Below are 19,707 nucleotides of genomic sequence, written 5' to 3'. Positions count from 1 at the left end.
GGGACAGTGGGGGTGCGGGAGATCAGGGCACCCCAACTGGCGCTCGGGGGGCAGAGTGCCGTAACACCGCTCTTATTTTTGTGCTCGCGTATTACGTAATTCCGACGCACTAATGTGATCAGAACTGCGTAAGACAATGTAACCATGTGATCCCAATGCATTCATTCACACGGGCGATTTTCGGGCGCATGAAAAAAAATCGCACCATTAAAACATCACATTTTTCACGCTGTTTTAAAAGATAGGTCTTGATCTATCCTTTGACGAAAATCACTAGACTCCCATAGATTCCTATAAGAGCTAAAAAGAAAAGGAGTGGGAGGGAGTTTACCTGCGTCCAGCCATTGAAAAAGAAGACAGCTGGCTCTATTTAAGTATTAGAAGGAATTCCGAAGATTTCTGCCGACCAACTGAATTCTGGGCTACAGTATATTTTTCATGAGTTACACCCGCATGAATGGACGAGAAAACGCTAAATAATCTCAGGATTCGATCGCGGCTACTCTTCATTGACGCAATTTCCAGCTGCGATGTGGCCGGCATAACATTACTATCCTCGTATGAATGAGGCTTTAGACCGGCTTTACACGGTTGTAAGCGTATTTATGCATGTACTTGCGCAATGGGTGTTGCTTTTTGAACGTGTGTGTACATATTTTCCTGTATTTGGCCTGCGGATTTGCTCTAGCAAACACACAAGCATGCTTCCATTGATTTCGAGGGGCAATTAAGTTTAATTAGTTCAATATGTGCTATATTGGTGCGCAATACGCATGAAAATAGAATACGCTGTGTATTTTTTTTTTTTGCGCAAATGAAATGTGCGTGCAAAATACACTCATGTCCACCAACCATGCAGGTTTTTTTTTTTTTTTTTTGAGATTGAATTTAATGCCATTTTCATGTGCAAAAGACGCAGCGCCCACATGTCAACTCGGTAGGGAATTAAGAAAGTACTACTGTGCAGTGTGTTGTTTTTTTCTCACTTTTGGTGCTTTTTATGGGTCCATGTCATTATTAGGCTGGGGTCACACGGGGCAGAATTGCCACGGATAGTCCGCACGGCAATTCCCCCTGCGGCTCCTAATCCCGGGATTAGCCAGCAAAGTAGAAGAGATTTTGCAAAAATCTCATCCACACGCTGCAACCAATCCGTTGCGGTCAAGCCACATGAAAACTGACATGCGGTGCGGAATTCAATTCCGCAGCATCTCAATTCTTTTCTCTTTTCCGCAGCCGCCTCTCTCCTCTCTATGGGCAGAGAAAGCCATAGCGGGATGCCAACGGCGAAACCGCTCCAAAACCGGCCAACAGCGAAACCGCTTCTCCTGCGGAATTCTTGTGGCTTTCTCGGTGCGGCCATTCAGCGAGAACTCTGCTGAAATTCTGTCCCATGTGACCCCAGCCTTAGTGAAGAGTGGTTTTACCTATGCTGTGGGGATTCTGCTTTCCTTCTCCGTTTGGGGAGCAGGAAAGGGGAATCCCCGCAGTCAAACGGTTCTGTCTCTTGATAGAACCGAACTGCACCTAGCAGACCCCATTGAGTATAATGGAGTCTGCCTGCTTTCCGCCTAGCTGCCTGGTTTTTGGACAGAAGAAAAGGTTCTGTATGCAGCGGTTCAAATGTAACTGAGCTGCCAACGCGGGCGGCAAACAGAGCCTCCAACGCAGATGTGAGCGTAGCTCAGGCTCTGTTCATGCGTCATGGCTTCCATTTGGATGGAGTCACAATGCAGCGCCGGATCCATTGTATGAAGGATGCCACAGTGCACTACGGATTCCATTGACATCCAATGAGGTCTGTCCGAGTTACATCTAAGTGTCCTTCATATTGAAGTGCAGTGTAGCGCAGCCTAGCGGCCTATATGTAGTTCTCACATGGGGTTCAAACTCTGAGAACAAAGACCATATCATCACAGTGAAAATGTCTTTATTGTGGTTCCATTGATAGAAAAAAAAAAATCACATACGTTATATACTGTATATAAGACCTATTACAAATATTCAAATTTAACAAGATAAAGAAGGTGAAAAATCTTGCTGCTTCATTGATCCAGTGAATTGCGTTGTTGGTACAGTACGGAGCTTCTACATCTTGTTCTTGGAGCAGTGCTGCAGAGCATCGCGCAGAGCATTCAAAACACGATCTACGTTTGTCTTAGTTGAGTTGTAGCCCATGAGACCGATCCGAAGAACCTGCAGTGCGGAAGCAGATTAACCTTATTAAGTAGGTGGACACGGTTTCATTAAAAGGTGGGCTGGCTAATTTTACCTCTTAAGGGCTCTTTCTCACTTATCGGAATTCTGCACCAAAATCTGCCTGTCTAAATATGAATTTTGATGTGGAATTGCTGGCAGAATTAAGCAATTTTCAATTCTGCATCAAAATCCGCATATTAGACATTAGTGTGGATTTTTTAGAACAGCGGTAAATTCTGCTGCCGGAACGTTTGAAAGAGCCCTAAAACAACTCAGAAACGGGTGTAATTACATAGTGCAGCCGGGGTGCGGTGTAAAGCGCATCGGAGCTCTGCATGCAGTTTTACATTGATCTGCCACAATTTTCCATGCAGTTTTAACCACAACTTAACTGCACCTTCTGGATGCACTCTAACACAGATACAGACTTTGAAGAGGTTATTCAATTTGTTCAGTTTGACAGTCCCCCCAACAATAATCTGATCGCAGGGAGGTGGGGAGCAAACAGCTGTTATCAATGGGCAGAAAGCAAAATTAAAAATTATATGATGACCAACACGTAGTTGCTAGCTGCTTTGGACCCCTTTCCTCAGTAAAGAGGTTGTCCCGAATTATTTAAAAAATGGCTACTTTTTTTTAGAAACAGCACCACAGCTTTCCACTGGTTATATCTGGTATTGCAGCTCAACTCCACTAAAGTGAATTTAACTGATCTGCAATATCTTATCACACACAGGTGTGGCACTGTATTTGGAAGAAAGCATCCTTTTTTTTTCTAATACTAGACAATCCCTTTAATTCCACATGTACTACTAGGTGTATGACAAGTGTGCTTCATTGGTTGATTCTGTGAGTCCCATCTAGGGCTTACAAAGAAATTATAGGGCCCCATTGCAAAAATTATGATGGGCTGCGCCCCCACTGAGAGGTCGAAGAAAGGAAGTAATTTTTATATCAAATTAAAGGTCCACTTCAGTGATGTTTCAACTGCATTCATTATGTAGCTCTATATATATGTGTGTGTGTGTGTATATGTGTATATATGTATATATGTGTATATATATATATATATATATACTCCCAGTATATATAAGTGAGCTAGTATTACCTTAGTTATTTAGTTTTTTTCTGTCCGAAACTTCTAGCCTCTTTTTTACCTCAGATAGTTATGTGATATCAGTTCTGGCCAGCTTAGATCTACTTAGGGTTATGTATTCATTTTCTAGTCAAATTCTCAGTCTGTGTGATGCTATTACATGATCCCTACCACTGAAACTGCATCACCCTACTGTGCAATCCTGTCACAGTTTCTGATGATGAGGATCATCAAACAGCTCCTGCCACACAGTTATGATAGAGGAGATCACAGCTCATCTTTATGAATGTATGGTTATGGTTTGTAGCTTATTATCTCTGTTTATTATTTTTACACAGGGAATCCAATTGAAAAGGGGTTGTCCAGTTGTCCAGTAGCATTTAACTAATGCTAGGCTGATGCATTATGGGATTGATTTAATGGGAAAGTAAAAAATCAAGATGATGGCTGATAAGCATCAGACAGGGGGCTGTACTGCATGGAAGTGGCTGGAAATATTGAGGAGTGACAGGCAACATAAGGTAGAACCTTTCCAACATCCTTGTAAGTAGAAAAATATGTGAATTTTTAAAGAAATAAGTGTCGATTCTGAAACCTCGCCAACCTCACCTAACTTCTATGTCGGAAAAAGTGGAAAAAGGCCTTCATAATCATGGTGCTTAATCTTCACACCATATTTTTCAATGTGCTTACACCAGATAAGAGACATAAATACATAATTAAATCTCCATATGGCTCTAAATTCCCTGCATCCCTTCACATAATAGATGAAAAATAACTGTCTGGGTGTAGGCATCACTAGAGGGAATTAATACCATGCTGCAGTACCAGTGCCTGAGCAAGCAATGAAAAGGGCACATTGCTTACTCACAGGTGCACCACAGCCTCTTTAGTGCGCTCATTGGCATGGGGCCCCATAGGTTGAACGCCTACTGATGAACCATCCCATAGGACTCTTTTAAAGGGTTTTTCTGGGATTAAACTGTTGATGACCTATTCTCTGGATATGTCACCAATATTGTTTGGTGGGCTCTGTTGCTCCTGATCCCAGCTGATCAGCTGATTGAGGAGACTGCAGAGTTCAGGTGAGTGCCGCTGCCTCTTTTCAGGCACGTTCATTGACCAAATGGCCTGATGGCAGCTTAGTCCTATTCAAGTGTCACTTCAATCAGCTAATTGGTGGTGATCCCAAGCAGCAGACCTCTGTTGATCAACTATTGATGAAATGAGAATACTTCATCAATACTTTATTCCAACTTTATTATGGCTGTTTGATGATGATAATATATGTGAACCATGACGCTGAAGCGTAACTCTCCATGGACATTATAGCGGAGTGCCCCTGTACAGGAAACCCCTTAGTTAGCAGATCCCACAGGATCTGTTTCTGTAGTACCAAACTGGGGTGCTGGATGGCTAACCGTGCCATTTGCTTCCAATGCTATCCACCCTGACAGCGGTCTGGGTAATCAGTGGGGATCCTGGGTGGTGAACCCCGCCAATCAACAATTGATGGCCTATCCTTAATATAGGTTATCAATAGCAAAACTCCTATAGGTCCCCTTTCATTTTCTTCATCTAATTTCTTGTAATACCTTCCCAGTAGAGGGGCCCAGCCCTCCAGTGATTTCAATGCCGTGATTTTTCATTATATACGTGGTGATTTCTTTCCAGTCGTATCCCTCAGGTGCGCTGATGGTTGTCACAGTGGGGAGTCGGAGAGCCTGCAATGAATACATTGTTAGTGCTGAAAAGCTATAGTGCTTACTAGAGCAGCAAATAGCATTTTTTCTATGCATCGGTGCTCAAACTGGTCAGTTTGGGGCATGTTCAAACTTGGTATACGTGTCAACTAAAGGAGAAGGAGCTTAGCAAACAATGGGGAAGCTAAACTGTTAGGTAATGTGACGCCAATTTCCTTTTGCTTTCATCAACATATCATAAAACTATTGAAGAATTTACAGCCTGCATGCTCCACATGTCACCAGCCAGCTTGCTTAGAATTGACTTGCCACTACATATTAGTTGCTAGTAACTGTCAATGTGACCGTGTGTGAAGTGACATGAAATTTGGCACGGGCTCCAATTAAATATATTGGAATTTGTAAAAGCAAAATGACAGAGAAATTGTGAAAACTCTTCTTTGGTGCCCATTTTAATGGTGTTCCCCTGTTTTATAGTCTATTTGTGGGAAGTGTTGGCAGCATTTGAAGTCATGAAAGCCTGACTAGATGGGCGTATTTAGGTGTAGCAATGAAAACAGGCTAGAGCTCCACGAGGATGAATGCAACTGTTCAAGTTTTCCTAACGTACGCACTGAATGTACAGCCAAAATGCGTTGTGTATGGAGCATCACCTTTCTTTATGGGTGTTGCCAGATTCACTTATTACAGCTATATCTACAGTTCTTGTATAAAACAAAAAAATGCAATAATTTATCTCCAATGCTGTTTTTTTTAAAGGCAGGTTCAGACTGACTCCCATAGGTACAGGTAAATCTCCTAGGGTACTGGTGTATCTTGACACCACCAGGAAGTACTGGTGGAGTTAAGTTTGACAGGGGGGGAGGTTACGCCCCCTGTACGTGATAGGCTGCCTAGCTGGATGGAATTTAGGTCCTGGCAGCCCACTAAAGATTGTTGGGGATGCATGTTATCAATTTCTGCAACACCTCTGCCGTATTCAGCAATTCCAGCAACCTGATTGGTTGTTTTGGTTGGCTGATTCGACCTGATTGGTTGCTATACAGTGTCCCCCGCTGCAGGCAACCAGCCACAGCTGCAAGTTATTTACCCGTCACCCCACCAGAATGCATTGTATGAAAATTATACTGCTCCTTCCTGGCCGGCGGGTGATTCACCGCATAGGGGGGCCACCGGCAGGGACACCACAGCAGCGTGAAGAGGCTTCCCTGCCAGTGCTGCAGCACGGAGGCCACAGTGGCCTGGGACAGTGACGGAAAGGCGCCGGCGGCAGAGACATGCCTTGGCTCACCGGAGATTCCTGTGACATCTGTTAGTCCCCCGCTTGAGGCGCGCATCAGCACATCAGAAAGGCCCTTCCCTGCCTGCACAACCCCCCTCTGTGTTCAAGCGCAGAGCGGGGTCGGCATCAGGGAGTGCAGAGCAAGGTGAAGCTGCTTTGGCAGCGCTGCTGGCCCCCTTTCCTCTGCACCCCCTCCGCCGCCATATGACTTTTGTAGAAAGCGCTCGGCAGCACAGAGAACACAGCGGGAAGGCTATACTGCAGAACACCAGGGAGCCAAAAGCATCAGGGCCGGGGGACAGGCAGCTAACTGCGATGCAGCAGAGGGAGACCTAACAGCACCTTGTAGGACCTTCAGATCTTAACCCAATCGGCAGCTAGGGGTGTGACAGGGGCGTTACCCCTGTCAATTCCCTAGCTTCTGGTGGCTTCAAGATACACCAGTACCATCTCCTAGTGAATCCTGAGCCAGGAGTGGGGCAACATGGAGCAGTACAAGTACATACAGATACTGTAGACAGCATACAGCCTCACAGCCAGCTAGCCTAAACATCCATATAATAGACTAGCTAGTTTATCTAGTTATATAGATTGAGATAACATCTAGGCACAAGGGCAGTTGGACACCATAGTGTATCCTTCCTTCCTGCCTGGGTCCTGGTTTTAGTGTGAATTGGCACAGGTTTCTCATTGATTAGTAATACCTAGACAGTTTGGCAGGAAAAACTACTGTTCACCTGCAAAATTGTGCAGCCATTAAAAAAACATTTTGAAAATGTTGCCATCTTGTGATAAAACTGCAGGTTTATATCTAATTAATCCAAGATTTGAAGGCCCTGAATGGAGCATGTGGTGCACATGTGAACGAGCCTTTATCCATTCTCTGTGAGATAAACCACTGCCACAACTTGTGTATATGGCCAATTTTATTGCATTCTGTGGGACATTTTACTTTAGGCTGCCTAATAACTATTTTACTGGATGACTACTATTCTTTTAAGGCAGTTGTACCACAACTACATGTTATACCATATCCACAGGATAGACGATAACTTGCTGATTGGTAGGGGTCTCACTGATCTTGAGAAAAGGGGTTCTGTGTTCTGATTCTTCCTCACTGAGGGGTTGATGAACCCCTTTCCCCCTCCTGCAGTGAGGAGGAGATTGAATAGAACACTGGTCATCAATCACACTAGTGTTCCACTCATTTGCAATGGGACTGTGGAGACACCTGAGCAGCACTCACTTGGGTATTTCTGTCAGCTCCATTGGAATGATTTGAGTGCCGACCGTGCATGCTCAGTCACTGCTCCATTCACAATGACATCATTGCAGGGGAAAAAGTGACCACCGGAGTGACCACCACAGTGCCAGGCAAAGCAGGACACGGGTTCCTTGTTCTTCACATCAGTGAGGGTCTCAACGGTGAGGCCCCCACCAATCAGCAAGTTATCCCATATCCTGTGGATAGGGGATAATTTCTAGTTGTGGCACTACCCCTTTAATGTAGATACATACATACTGAGGTGTTCGATCAATTATACAAAAAAATTTACTACATATACATTTTTATATCCATCACCTTCAGCCAACAGGTAGCATTAGAAAACCGGAAATAAAATTGTGCAGTTTCAGGACAAATATGTGCAAAATAAAGAATAGGTGTAAGAAGGTGTGTATTCTCTGGTATCCGTGTACTGAAGGAGGAAGATTAGAGAAGACCTTGTGTAGCAATTAAGTTATGGAAAAAGTTCCATGGTATTACTCACTGGGTCCTTCACAAAGAGTTTTAGTCCTAGATCTTCTAATCCTTTGTAAAGTCTCAGCGCATTCTCACGGTGAATTTCCCAAGAGCGTTCTAGACCCTGGAAATAGGTATAAATTAATATGCAGAAGCAGCATCATTCAATCAATAGAGATGAAAGCAGAAAATCTTTAGCATCTTGTGTGTAGTAGGTTGTGCAACTTTTTGGTGATTAACCGCCCAACAATCATGTTAACCCTTTCCAATCCAATTTTACTGCCACCCACACAATCCCTAGTTCTTTTTTATTTCGGGTGGGAAAGCTCTTTCCTTGGAATTACTCGACAGGAACACACACAAATGACCTGTCATGATGATTTTGTTGCAATTCTTTGAAAATTAAACATGAGTAATTTAATATATGTGTGTGTATATATATATGTATATATATATATATATATATATATATATATATGTATCTCTCCTGCATATGTATATTACAGTATGCTGCTGGAGCTGAAGTGTTCATGTTACAGTTTAGTAAAGTTGGTGTTCAAACAGCAAGATGTGGTCAAGTGATGTTTCGTGAGATATGAGGATCATGCACCCTGAGCCACCTGCGCTTCCGACCAGTAACTGCCCTGCCTTCCATCAGTCTCACATGGTAGCGATATCTCATGCCCCCCCCCCCTTCCTTAGTGGAAGACTAATTCAGCGCATCATGAACAGGATTAGGCTTCTTTGCCGAATCTGAGAGGAACTTATCTATTGCAAATACCCTGGCTGAGCAGCCAGTGTCGGTCTTACTTGTTATAACTACCCCAGTAGTACAACTGTGCTGACACAACTTTTTTTGGAAAGGATGACACCTGACCTCCTGATTCTCAGAAGGGATTGAATATGTGGGTTGAGCCTGTGGCAGCAACTTCCAATGAGGAGCCCCTGCCTACGACCATCAGCAGAGAACAGAAAGGGGGTAGATATTGTAGATGACATTCGAGGCCCTGATTTGGGCCTTGAACCTGAGGCTTCTACGTGCATTCCAGATTGAAATATTTTATGCCGCAACTATTTGAGAGCCCCTCCATGAGAATTAAGGTACTAAGGCTCCGAATCAAGAAGAGCATGCCATACCTGGTAGCCCTAGGTCATAAACTGAAGCCAAAGAGTCTATTTTCTTTTTTCTCGTTCATGTTAAAGTACTATTGTCATTGATTTTTTTTTTGCATTAGAAAAATGTATTTCAGATTGTTGGGACGACAATTAAAAAAGGAAGGGGGGAGGAGTACTGGGGTTGAAGTAATCCTTGTAAGGTGTTTGTTACTATGATGTTTCCTTTTTTGTAAGATTCATTTTAATCTGCCATGCCTATAAACTGTCGTGGTGCAGTTTCCCAATTGAGAGAGGAGTCACATGTTTGGAGGTGGAGTCATAGCCGTACTGCGGATATAGAGGAGAATTGGAGGTCTAGGAGAAAAGGACGATGCTGTGAACAACATCCTAAGTGAGAAACACACAGCTACTACGACGTGTAAGCGAACTCTATTATGCAATCCAAAAAGAAAAAGGTTAAACCGCTAACTGGCAGTGACTCCTCTCGAAAAGAAGAGTGTGAACCAATGCTACTGGACGCTGAAGTGTTCCTGTTACTGTTTAGTAAACTTGGTGATCAAACATCAAGATGTGATCAAGTACCGCAAGACCTGAGGATCACATAGATCCAGTTTACCTCAAGCCGCCTACGTTTTCAATTGCCCTGTCTTCCTCCAACCTGATGTCCCGGAGGTATCTAATTGTTACCCTGCTCCACTCTTCTTAATGGAAAACTGATTCAGTACGCCTGGGTTACCCCGTATATGACCACCACCCCATTCAATCTCCACGTCGCTCTGGGGTGACAGGGAGCTTACAGTGAGGAGTAGAGAAGGACCCCCATTATCAGGTTCGATGGGAGTCTTAGCAGTGAGATCCCAGCTAATCAGACTTTATTACCCCTTCTATTGAGAGGTGATAAAACTCAATTTTGGGAATATCTTTTTAGGGTATGCTAGCCTATACCATTTAAATATATGCCAAAACAGCACTTTTTGGGCACATGGACACATCTGGCATATACTGTACATTGGAATATTTTCCTGATATATACATTATGCCAGACATAAACTAAGAACACCAAAACCTTGCTCTGGTGAGAATGTGATAAAAATATAATTCTTACAATAGGGGCTCATTCACACAAGAGTATGTGCACATATGCAATGTCCCCTCGTTGTCCACACGGAGGTCTGAATGGAAGAATGAAAGTCCCTAGACTTTCATTGCCTTCATTCACCGCATGTTACGCACGGGAAATATGGGTACATAATATGCGGTGACTACGCCCGTGTGAATGAGCGCTTATGCACTATTATTTCTCAGCTGTAATAATTACCGTCTCTGCCAGTATTGCCAGTCCTTCTCTCAGGGAGTAGAAATTGGTCACTGGTCCTGTATGATGGTATCTGAAAAATGACAGCGTTTAAAATTAATTTCATTTTTTTTGTCCCATTATATTTTACAACACATTTGTCAGTAAAAATGGTTATTTTTGGGCATCTGTCTTATGCCACAGAGGGGTGTGGCCAGGGGCAGGGCTTATCACAACATATGATTTTACCTCCGTCATTCTAAAAAGCACAGGACCGTTTTTTTTTTTAAAAAGGAGCAAATTCTGCAGCATTTCCGCATCCAAAAAACAGTCAAGTTCCGTACTACTGGTGCAGATCTTGACTGGAAATCAGCCGCATATCTGCAGCCGATTTCATACTATGCAACGCTTCCCCTCACCTCCTCCGAAGGTTTCCCACTGTCAGCGCTATTACTAATAGTCCCCTATATGGACCTCAGTATTAATGGTGACCCCCACAGTAGCCCCCCTTGAGATCGATTTATTTACCTCCTAGTTTTCTCAGTGCTGCTGCGGGTGGAAGTATCTACTCCTGTGGAATCAGGGAGGAGGGCAGGAAGATGCCAGATGCACACACTGCAGTCAGTGTGTGCATCCGGCTGCAGCACCGGCTGCTAATCACTTTAAAAGTGATCCCATGTGCCAAAAGTGGGACAGATGATTCGCTGCAGTAGCCAAGTGAATAGTGAACAGCATGTGACTATTGCAAGAGTATGGTTAACTTTTTTTCTTTTTAGTCCGTTTCCTGCTCGTAAATTTTTTTTCAGTCCTGGAAAACCTCTTTAAAAGGGTTTTTCAGGACATTAAAAACATTGTAAAGGGTTAAAATGAAGAGACCTATTCCGGCTGCTCCCCGCTTAGTGCTGCAGTGTCAATGCCCCTCACACGAAACTTGGAAGAACTGGCGGATGATGCACGTGCCAACTCAGCCCGTCACAGCCTTCAGCAGCCATGGAAGGATGCAGCACGCTTTTTTGCGCATGCATCAGTGTATATTTTTCTGTCTTTTCTGCATGCATGTGCATTTGCGCACGCAAAAAAAAAGGATAATTAGCCTAATGAGTTTAAGATATGTTCTTTCACTCATCTCCTAGTGTATCATACGCATTTGCCAATCCCCATTGACTTCTATGGGGGCAATACGCAGTGAACAGAACCCATTGATTTAAATGGGTCCATTCACATGCGCGTATTTTTCTTGTGCATTTCATTCTGCACATACGCAGCGCTCATGCACTCACAAATATGCATACGCTTCTGTGAAGCCAGCCTTGCTGAGTAGCATCAATAAAGCTAGTACAATGAGAGATGGGAGGGGTCTTTCATTTCATCTTGGGGAGAAAAAGAAAGACTTGCACGAAGCACTTCTAGTGTACAGTAGTTTTAGTCCACCTGAAGCTACTTACATTCTTGGTTTCCCATCACAGCCCCAGTAGTTTGCAAGCCAGGTCAGGTCCACATACAGAGATGGCGGTTTTGTCTTACGGCTGAAAATCTTCTTACTGTTCAAGAAAGCAAGTCAATACCTCTTTCAGTAGTGCTAGTAAAATGTTCTAGTGATATTATACTTACTGTTCTATTCTAAAACAGTTCATATTATATAATATTCTGCATTTCCTATGCATTATATTTTCCATGGTATTTAAAGTAAAGGTTTAATTTGGTGCATTACTGTAATGACGGTATTCCATATTTACATAAATAGCAAATATATTGGAATACAATCTCCTCCCTATGTATAATTCTGTACAATACTTTCATCAAAATATCCCTCTACTTACCTTGCAGCTTCACTGAATGAGATGGGTGCAGTTCCTGGAGGAGCATTTAATACCTTCTGAGAACCAGAGTATAGGATGTCAATTCCTATCAGAGACACAATAATATCAGCGGGTTTGTAAACTTACTGGAGGAATTCTTGTTCACAGCAATCAATTTTTATTATTTGTAAGTGATATTTTAGATGATTGCGGCCCTGTAGTATAATAAAACCTCTGTCCTTTAGGTGGCGCTCTAAGAGCACTAAACCAACTTTCACTACATTATCACAATCTTTATAGTTTGACATCACTTAGCCTCCTAAATACGCAAATGGGTGATGAAAAAAATGAATGTCCTTTTTAATGTATTAAAAACTTAGATAACCAGATATGACTAATGAGGCTGGTGCCCTTGCAAGACCTTTAATGGGGTCATATGAAAACCGTACCGATTTATTATATTGTTATATACTTTCTTCTTTAGTGTTAATAATTAGAGATGAGCGAGCATACTCGCTAAGGCAAACTACTGGAGCGAGTAGTGCCTTTTTCGAGTACCTGCCCGCTCGTCTCTAAAGATTCGGCCGCCAGCGCAGGTCAGCGGTGAGTTGCGGGAGGGAGCAGGGGGGAGCGGGGGTAGAGAGTGAGAGAGAGATCTCCCCTCCGTTCCTCCCCGCTCTCTCCCGCCGGCAGCCGAATCTTTAGAGACGAGCGGGCAGGTACTCGCATAAGGCACTACTCACTCGAGTAGTTTGCCTTAGCGAGTATGCTCGCTCATCTCTAGTAATAACAACATAGTTGTGAAGGTATGGAAAATATCTGATGAAGACTGGGAAATAATATGGGCCTTATATATATTCTCCCAGAACCCCCCTCTGGTTTAACCCTAATCTTTCACACTTCTTCTGGCAATTTTTGGGGAAAAAATAGGTGCAGGTTCTTAATGTACTTAATATTAAACAACTCTGTTTTTCTGTCATTTGAAGAAGTTATGTACAGATTCAAATTTGTATTTTGGGACTGATTGATGATATCATGCAGGGGTTCCTTGACAAGATTATTACATCTGGTACAACTACTCTACAGAACCGAAGGTGACTAATAATAGTAAAACCGGATATGACTAGTTATAGAGGATTATAAGGACAAAAATGCCAGAATTGCTCGAACTGGACCAGATGCTCAAGCTGAGCACCCATCTCGAAAAGGATGACTCCACTATGGGTGAGAGACTGGAACAATCTGACAGCTACCACACTAACACTAAATCTAATTCACTAAATCTAATTGAAGCTAATTCACTTAACTCCTTAAGGACCAAGCGCAGTAAATATATGGTGCTTGGTCTTTAATCCCTGCCGATAGCATATGTGCGTCACGGCATTAAAGCCTCTGCTCCTGAAATCAAACAGGAGCAGGTCGGGTCCTCAGTTATCAGACACAGCAGAGGACCTGGAGGAGAAGGGAGAATCGGTTCTTAACCACGTCTGCCTTCTCAGTGAGCGCTATGTACTAAAAGGTGAAAATTGAAGTACTATTTCCACTGTGTGACCTGGCGATCACGTGACTGCCAGGTGCCCTCTTTTACAGCAGAGCTGCAGCAGACACTGAACAGCTATGTTATATACTACTGTCACTACAGAGGGATGTTTTCCCCTGTAACTGGGGCTCCTATGGATGCCCCAGCTATAGTGCAAAAATGTGAAATAAAAAAAAAAGACAATGTTAATGCCCCCAGAGGTCTCATATGACATCATGGGGGGGGGGGGGGGGGGGGTCATAGATGGTACAAAAATTTGTTTAAAAAAATTACAGAGTAAAATAAAAATATGTACATAAAAAAGAAAATGACCCACTGCCAACACCAAGCAAAATCATCAACGCATACGCCCTGTAATCCAAAACTATACATATTATATATCAAAAACTCCTAAACAAAATAAGGAACACATTGCCATACTTTATTTTAGCCTAAATATACTAATTAAAAAAAATTAAATTAAAAAATTAATTTAGCTTTTTACCCCCAATAAAAGTAAAAAACGGAAAAAAGTCAGTGTAAGGGCTTATTCAGACGACCGTATATCTCTGCCAACTCTCCACCCCCTCTCTGCCCCTCTGCACTATTTTCAATGAGGGGAGGCGGGATGATGGTGGAGCTAATTACCAGAACTTAGCCCCCCGCCCCCGTCCCACCTCTTCTCAATGCAAATAGTGCAGAGGGGCGGAGAGGAGGCAGAGAGGGGTCGAGAGCTCAGAGTACTGCTCTGCTCCCCCTGCAGAGAGAGACACCGTATATCGGCCGGCGTGAATACCTGGCCGATATACGGTCGTCTGAAGCCGCCCTAAAAAAATATAAAAAAATAGCCCTATATGTCACCGGAAAAAAATGCAGCAAAAATAATTTTGGTAGCTTAAGGAAGAAAAAAGAGCAGTAAAACCACCACATGGGAAAAATCCCGAAAAATTGTCTAGTCCTTTAGTCGTAAAACAACCTGGTTCTTAAGGGGTTAAAGTAAATCGAAACACAACTCCTTAGGCCACCTGCAGACGGGGGGGGGGGGGGTTGGATCCGGCGGCGAGGGACCCGACCCGAGCGCCTGAAGGGACCAGCGTGTACTCACCCGCGGCTGTTTGATGTGCTGGCTTGCCGGAGCCGGCGGCGGGTGAGTAACGTTTCTGTGCGGGGCTCGAATAGAACATGCCACGGTTTGTTTGCCGCGCGAGATTTCACGCAGCCAAACCGCGGCCATCTGCATAGGATTGCGTTTGTTAACACAATCCTATGCAGGCTTCCAGCGGTGGAAATCCCACGGGAAATCCCACTGCGGAATTTCCGCTTGTGTGCAGGCGCCCTAATGCTGATTCTCTACAACGCAGGATTCTTTGCACAGCATATGGCTAATACACAATCAGTATAACCAGGAACCCTTAATTCAGAGGAGCTGGACTCAATAGCACCAGAAATAACCTGACTGACTGGCTGAGCTGACAATCATCCCAGCCAGCACAATAGAAAAAACAAGTTACTAAAGTTACTGACTAGCTGGCTGAGCTATCCATCATCTCAGCCAACCCAGCAGCTGAACAGCAGAAGGGATGATTAACTTTCGACTGCCAAGACTGAGTGAAACATAAAGGTGCATCACGAACCTAAAAGTCACGGCACAATTGACTCTGTGACAAAGATCTATACATTTTTGCTATTTTATGTGAGGATACTGATTGCAATGGCCTGGAGCTTTTTGGAAACACCGGTTATTGCACATTGGATTCAACTAGTTAATAAATATGCCCCCTCTATACAATACTATATTTAAATAGGAAATGCTCGCATAAGGGCTTATTCAGACGACCGTATATTGGCCACGTATTCACGCCGGACGATATACGGCGTCTCTCTGCAGGGGGAGGAGGCTGGAAGAGCCAGGAGAAGTGCTCTGAGCTCCCGCCCCCTCTCCACCCCCTCTCCGCCCCTTTGCACTATTTGCAATGAGAGGAGGTGGAACAGGGCGGGGCTAAGTTGCGGGAATTAGTTCCGTCCCCATCCCACCTCCCCTCATTGAAAATAATGCAGAGGGGCGGGGAGGGGGTGGAGAGTTGGTGGAGAGGGGGCGGGAGCTCAGAGCACTGCTCCTGGCTCTTCCAGCCTCCTCCCCCTGCAGAGAGAGACGCCGTATATCGGCTGGCGTGAATACCTGGCCGATATACGGTCGTCTGAATAAGCCCTCAGGGTGATTTCACGCAGGCAAGAAGATCACGCGATTTTTGCTTGCTGTGATAGTCAGTAAAAAAGCAGAATATGAAACCAATGATTTACAATAGTTCCATCCCCATCTGCAATGTTTTCATTGATGCGAAGTTGAGGGGATATCCTTCTGCGAGGTGCTATTTTTTACCTTACATGTATTCCTACGGAGGCTTCTTTCTATCGTAACTTACAAACGCGCGTTGCGATGCGATTTTAACATTACAAAGTCCCATTGACTTTTGCAATAAAAAATCGTGCTATTTTATCGTGGGCAGCAGTGATGCAATGCGAGATTATTCCCTAAAAAAAGCATCGCTGACGCTCACAAATCGCAGTGAATAAAGTTGCGATTTTGCTGTGATTTTCTCATGGCAACATCACGATCGCCCGCGTGCAATTTGCCTACGTTTGAGAAAATATGGTCACGGTGACTGGAGTTGAACGTTACCACATTGTATGGTAATTCTTTTTTCTTTTTGCTTGCTCTCAAAAAAATTTTGTAGCCCCTTGAGCTTGTGTAGGCCTTCTCCTGTAGCAGGGGTGCGGGTTAAGGAGCATGCACGTGTTTCAATAGTTGCATGTCTGGTTGTCATTTGCGTGTTACCATAGTGACTAGTGATCTGATTCTAAGAAATAAGTTTCTATGAATATTTGTGTCTGCCAATGTATATATTATCAGAGTTGGGTGTCACCCACTATTTGTCACTTTTGCCCAATAGTTTTGCATTCACGGAGGGCTCAGTCAGACGGGCGTTTTTTGCTGCGCATGTTTTATGCGTTTGCGATTTGCATCTATATAGAACCAATGCTTTTCAATAGTAGCGGTCACATGTCCGATTTTCACAAGCGCATAAAATTCGAGCCTAAGGGCGCCCACCCACTGGCGTTTTTTTACCTGCGTTTTGCGTTTTTCCTGCACAGGCATAGAGATAACATGTGTTCCTGTCCAATGGCGTTTTTTTTGCGTTGCGTTTTTAACATAGGAACTGTCAGTTGCATATGTGTCCTTATTTTTCTCCTAATGCACCCATGAATGTCAATGGAAATTAACGGAAAAGCCGCGAAAACGCCGCGAAAAACGCACGGAAAACGCTGCGTTTTTTCCCGCGGAAAACGCAAACGCCAGTGGGTGGGCGCCCTTAGGCTGCCTTCACATCTGCAGCGGGGATTCCGTTTTCCTGCTCTGTTCAGGGAGCAGGAAAGGGGATTCCCCTGGCCGAATAAGTCCATTTTACGATGCAACCAAACAGTACCGTACAGACCACATTGACTATAATGGAGTCCCTTCAATTTCCGCTCAGCTGCTCTGCATGCATCGCTTTATCTTCCAGTATTTTGTGCCGAATCCGAGATGGAACCTCTGATTGGAGGTTCCAACGCAGATGTGAAGGCAGCTTAAGTATGACTAACTCAATTTATTTCTGTTTCTGTGTACAGCAGAATAAAATGTGCAACAGTGAGTCAGTCCTGAAGATTCAGTGCAGAGCGACAAGAACAGGATTGAATTTCTGCAGATCATTACTAACATGTCTGAAGCCCTAATCAATAATCCTCTTCTAACTGGACCTACATGCATATCAGTTATTGTGATAGAAGACTATACTGATCTAACCATTCTAATCCAAACAAGTCTAGCAGCAGGCATCCTTATAGAAGATAACAGGCATATATTACAACTAGGTGATTAAAAAGAATAGTTGATAAGTAGACATGTTTGACAAATAGGTTACCCTGTTGGTCCATGTAGATAGGAGCACCTCCTAGAGATGCCACAGAGTCCACCAGAAGGAGACAGTTATACCTGCATATGGAACAAACACCATATATTTAATTATAGGCCCAACATTCAGTGCTAATTAATCTCATAATATATCCTAATACTGATTGAAGCTCCATTTTTTTCTAGAACGGAGCTCCAAATCCTTTAAAGGGTTTTTCTGGGCATTTACTATTCATGACCTATCCTTAGGATAAGTCATCAATAGTTGATTGGCCAGAGTCTGTTGCTTGGGATTCTCGCCAATCACATGATCCTCCAGCCCGCTGTAATTGCAACAGGGCCTGATGTCCATATTTAGGTCAGAGCTAGAAATTTTCTAGAAGGCTTTGCTTCCATTGAAATCGATGGGAGTGAAGCCTCTCATTAGACTTCCGGCTCCTCAATGTGGTAAGATCTGGAAGTGTAATAGAAGGCATCACTTTTGAGTTCAATGGGAGAAAAGCATTCTTAAAACACATCCAGCTCCGACCCCAATGCAGATGTCTGGCCCGGCTGCACCGACAGTGGGCCAGACGATCTGGTGATTTGGGGGGATCCCTAGTGGTGGACCTCCACCAATCAACAATTGATGAACTATTGTGAGGATGGATCATCAATTGTAAATGCCCAGAAATCCCCTTTAAATAGAGTTAAAAGATTTGTTTTAGACACACATACCGGTGACACAGGTCTCCAATGCCATCTAATGGCTGCACTACTCCACTGGACGACTCTCCATGGCTGATGAAAAAGAGAGAAGGCTTGTGCTGGGCCAAACCCTGGATTTGAAAAGAGGAATATAGTCATGAGGACAGATGAAATCTTGAAATCTAACCATAGCTATAGTCATTCTAAGAAGCCAATAACAAGGGTTTGTAGCACTAATCTTTGCCTCTATTGTGCTACAATGATCCTGTCAGGTAAAAAACGATTCAACTTGTAATATTGCAATATATTTTTTCCTGTGTTGTTGACCGCTCCTGTGTAACTGAGATACATCATGTATTCTGCAATCACACAAGATGTACCCTATCATTCACTGTAATGTAAACATCTTCTTTCCATATTCTGCATAAGTCGTATGGGCATACTAGAGGGGCGTCCTTCTATGAAGCTGAATAAGGAGCCTCTAATGCTAAGAATAACTGGAGTATTAATGAGACATAAAGCAGTTATAAAGTGAGGCTTCCATAGATCAGACATTTTGTCCAGCAAATCCCACCGATATTAAATTGGATTGATATCTGGAGAATTTGGTGGCTAAGTCAACACCTTTAACTCTTTGTCATGTTCCTCAAAGCACTTCTGAACAGTTTTTGCAGTCTGGCAGAGTACATTATTCTGCTGAAAGAGGTCACTGCTATTATGGAATACCACTGCTATGAAGGGGTGTACTCTGTAAAAATGTTTAGGTAGGTGGTACGCCTACAAAGTAACATCACATGAATGCTGAGACCTAAGGTTTCCCCACAAAACATTGCCCAGAGCATTACACTGCCTCCGCCAACTTGACCCCTTTTTCCATAGTGCATCCTGGTGCCATCTTTTCCTTAGGTAACGGCAAGACAATCCAAGATCAAGATCCAAAATCTGATCTGATCCAAACTACATATATAAGATTCACATGAAAATCTGAAGGGGAAATAAAAATAATACATTGGGTCATAGTCCAGCTAACTATGGAGATGTAGAGCATTATGGAGGTGTGGAGGTGATACCTCTACTGGCTATCCCGAAAATGTATATATCAAACTTGCGAGGTTACTAGGCCTCCTCATCAGGCTGGTATAACAGCATATATCTGAAGATATATATATATACATACATACAGAGTACAGACACATGGTGTGTTTAATTGGCATTAAAAAAGTCAGGACGACAACTGAGACACTGAGGGGTAGAGCACAGCATTTATATCTGATGAAGAGGCCTGGTAGCATCTAAAACTGGCATATATTATTTTTCTG

General features: G+C 43.4%; 1 protein-coding gene across 1 annotated transcript in view; it reads right to left on the bottom strand.

Annotated features, from left to right (window-relative positions):
- Positions 1–1,919: 1,919 nt before the first annotated feature.
- Positions 1,920–19,707, bottom strand: part of AGXT (alanine--glyoxylate aminotransferase) — a 29,727-nt gene continuing 11,939 nt past the window's right edge. Inside the window, exons 4-11 of the mRNA XM_066589495.1 lie at positions 18,419–18,519; positions 17,712–17,782; positions 12,252–12,336; positions 11,877–11,972; positions 10,456–10,525; positions 8,050–8,145; positions 4,891–5,019; positions 1,920–2,196 (exon numbers count right to left, since the gene is read on the bottom strand). Coding sequence (XP_066445592.1) covers positions 2,089–2,196; positions 4,891–5,019; positions 8,050–8,145; positions 10,456–10,525; positions 11,877–11,972; positions 12,252–12,336; positions 17,712–17,782; positions 18,419–18,519 — 756 coding nt within the window. The 3' untranslated portion in view covers positions 1,920–2,088. The remainder of the gene's footprint in view (positions 2,197–4,890; positions 5,020–8,049; positions 8,146–10,455; positions 10,526–11,876; positions 11,973–12,251; positions 12,337–17,711; positions 17,783–18,418; positions 18,520–19,707) is intronic.

The sequence above is a fragment of the Eleutherodactylus coqui genome, chromosome 1 (assembly GCF_035609145.1).
Source record: "Eleutherodactylus coqui strain aEleCoq1 chromosome 1, aEleCoq1.hap1, whole genome shotgun sequence".
In the NCBI taxonomy this organism is placed as follows: domain Eukaryota; kingdom Metazoa; phylum Chordata; class Amphibia; order Anura; family Eleutherodactylidae; genus Eleutherodactylus; species Eleutherodactylus coqui.
The sequence above is the reverse complement of the archived record's forward strand: the minus strand, read 5'-3'. Positions and strand labels throughout refer to the sequence as shown.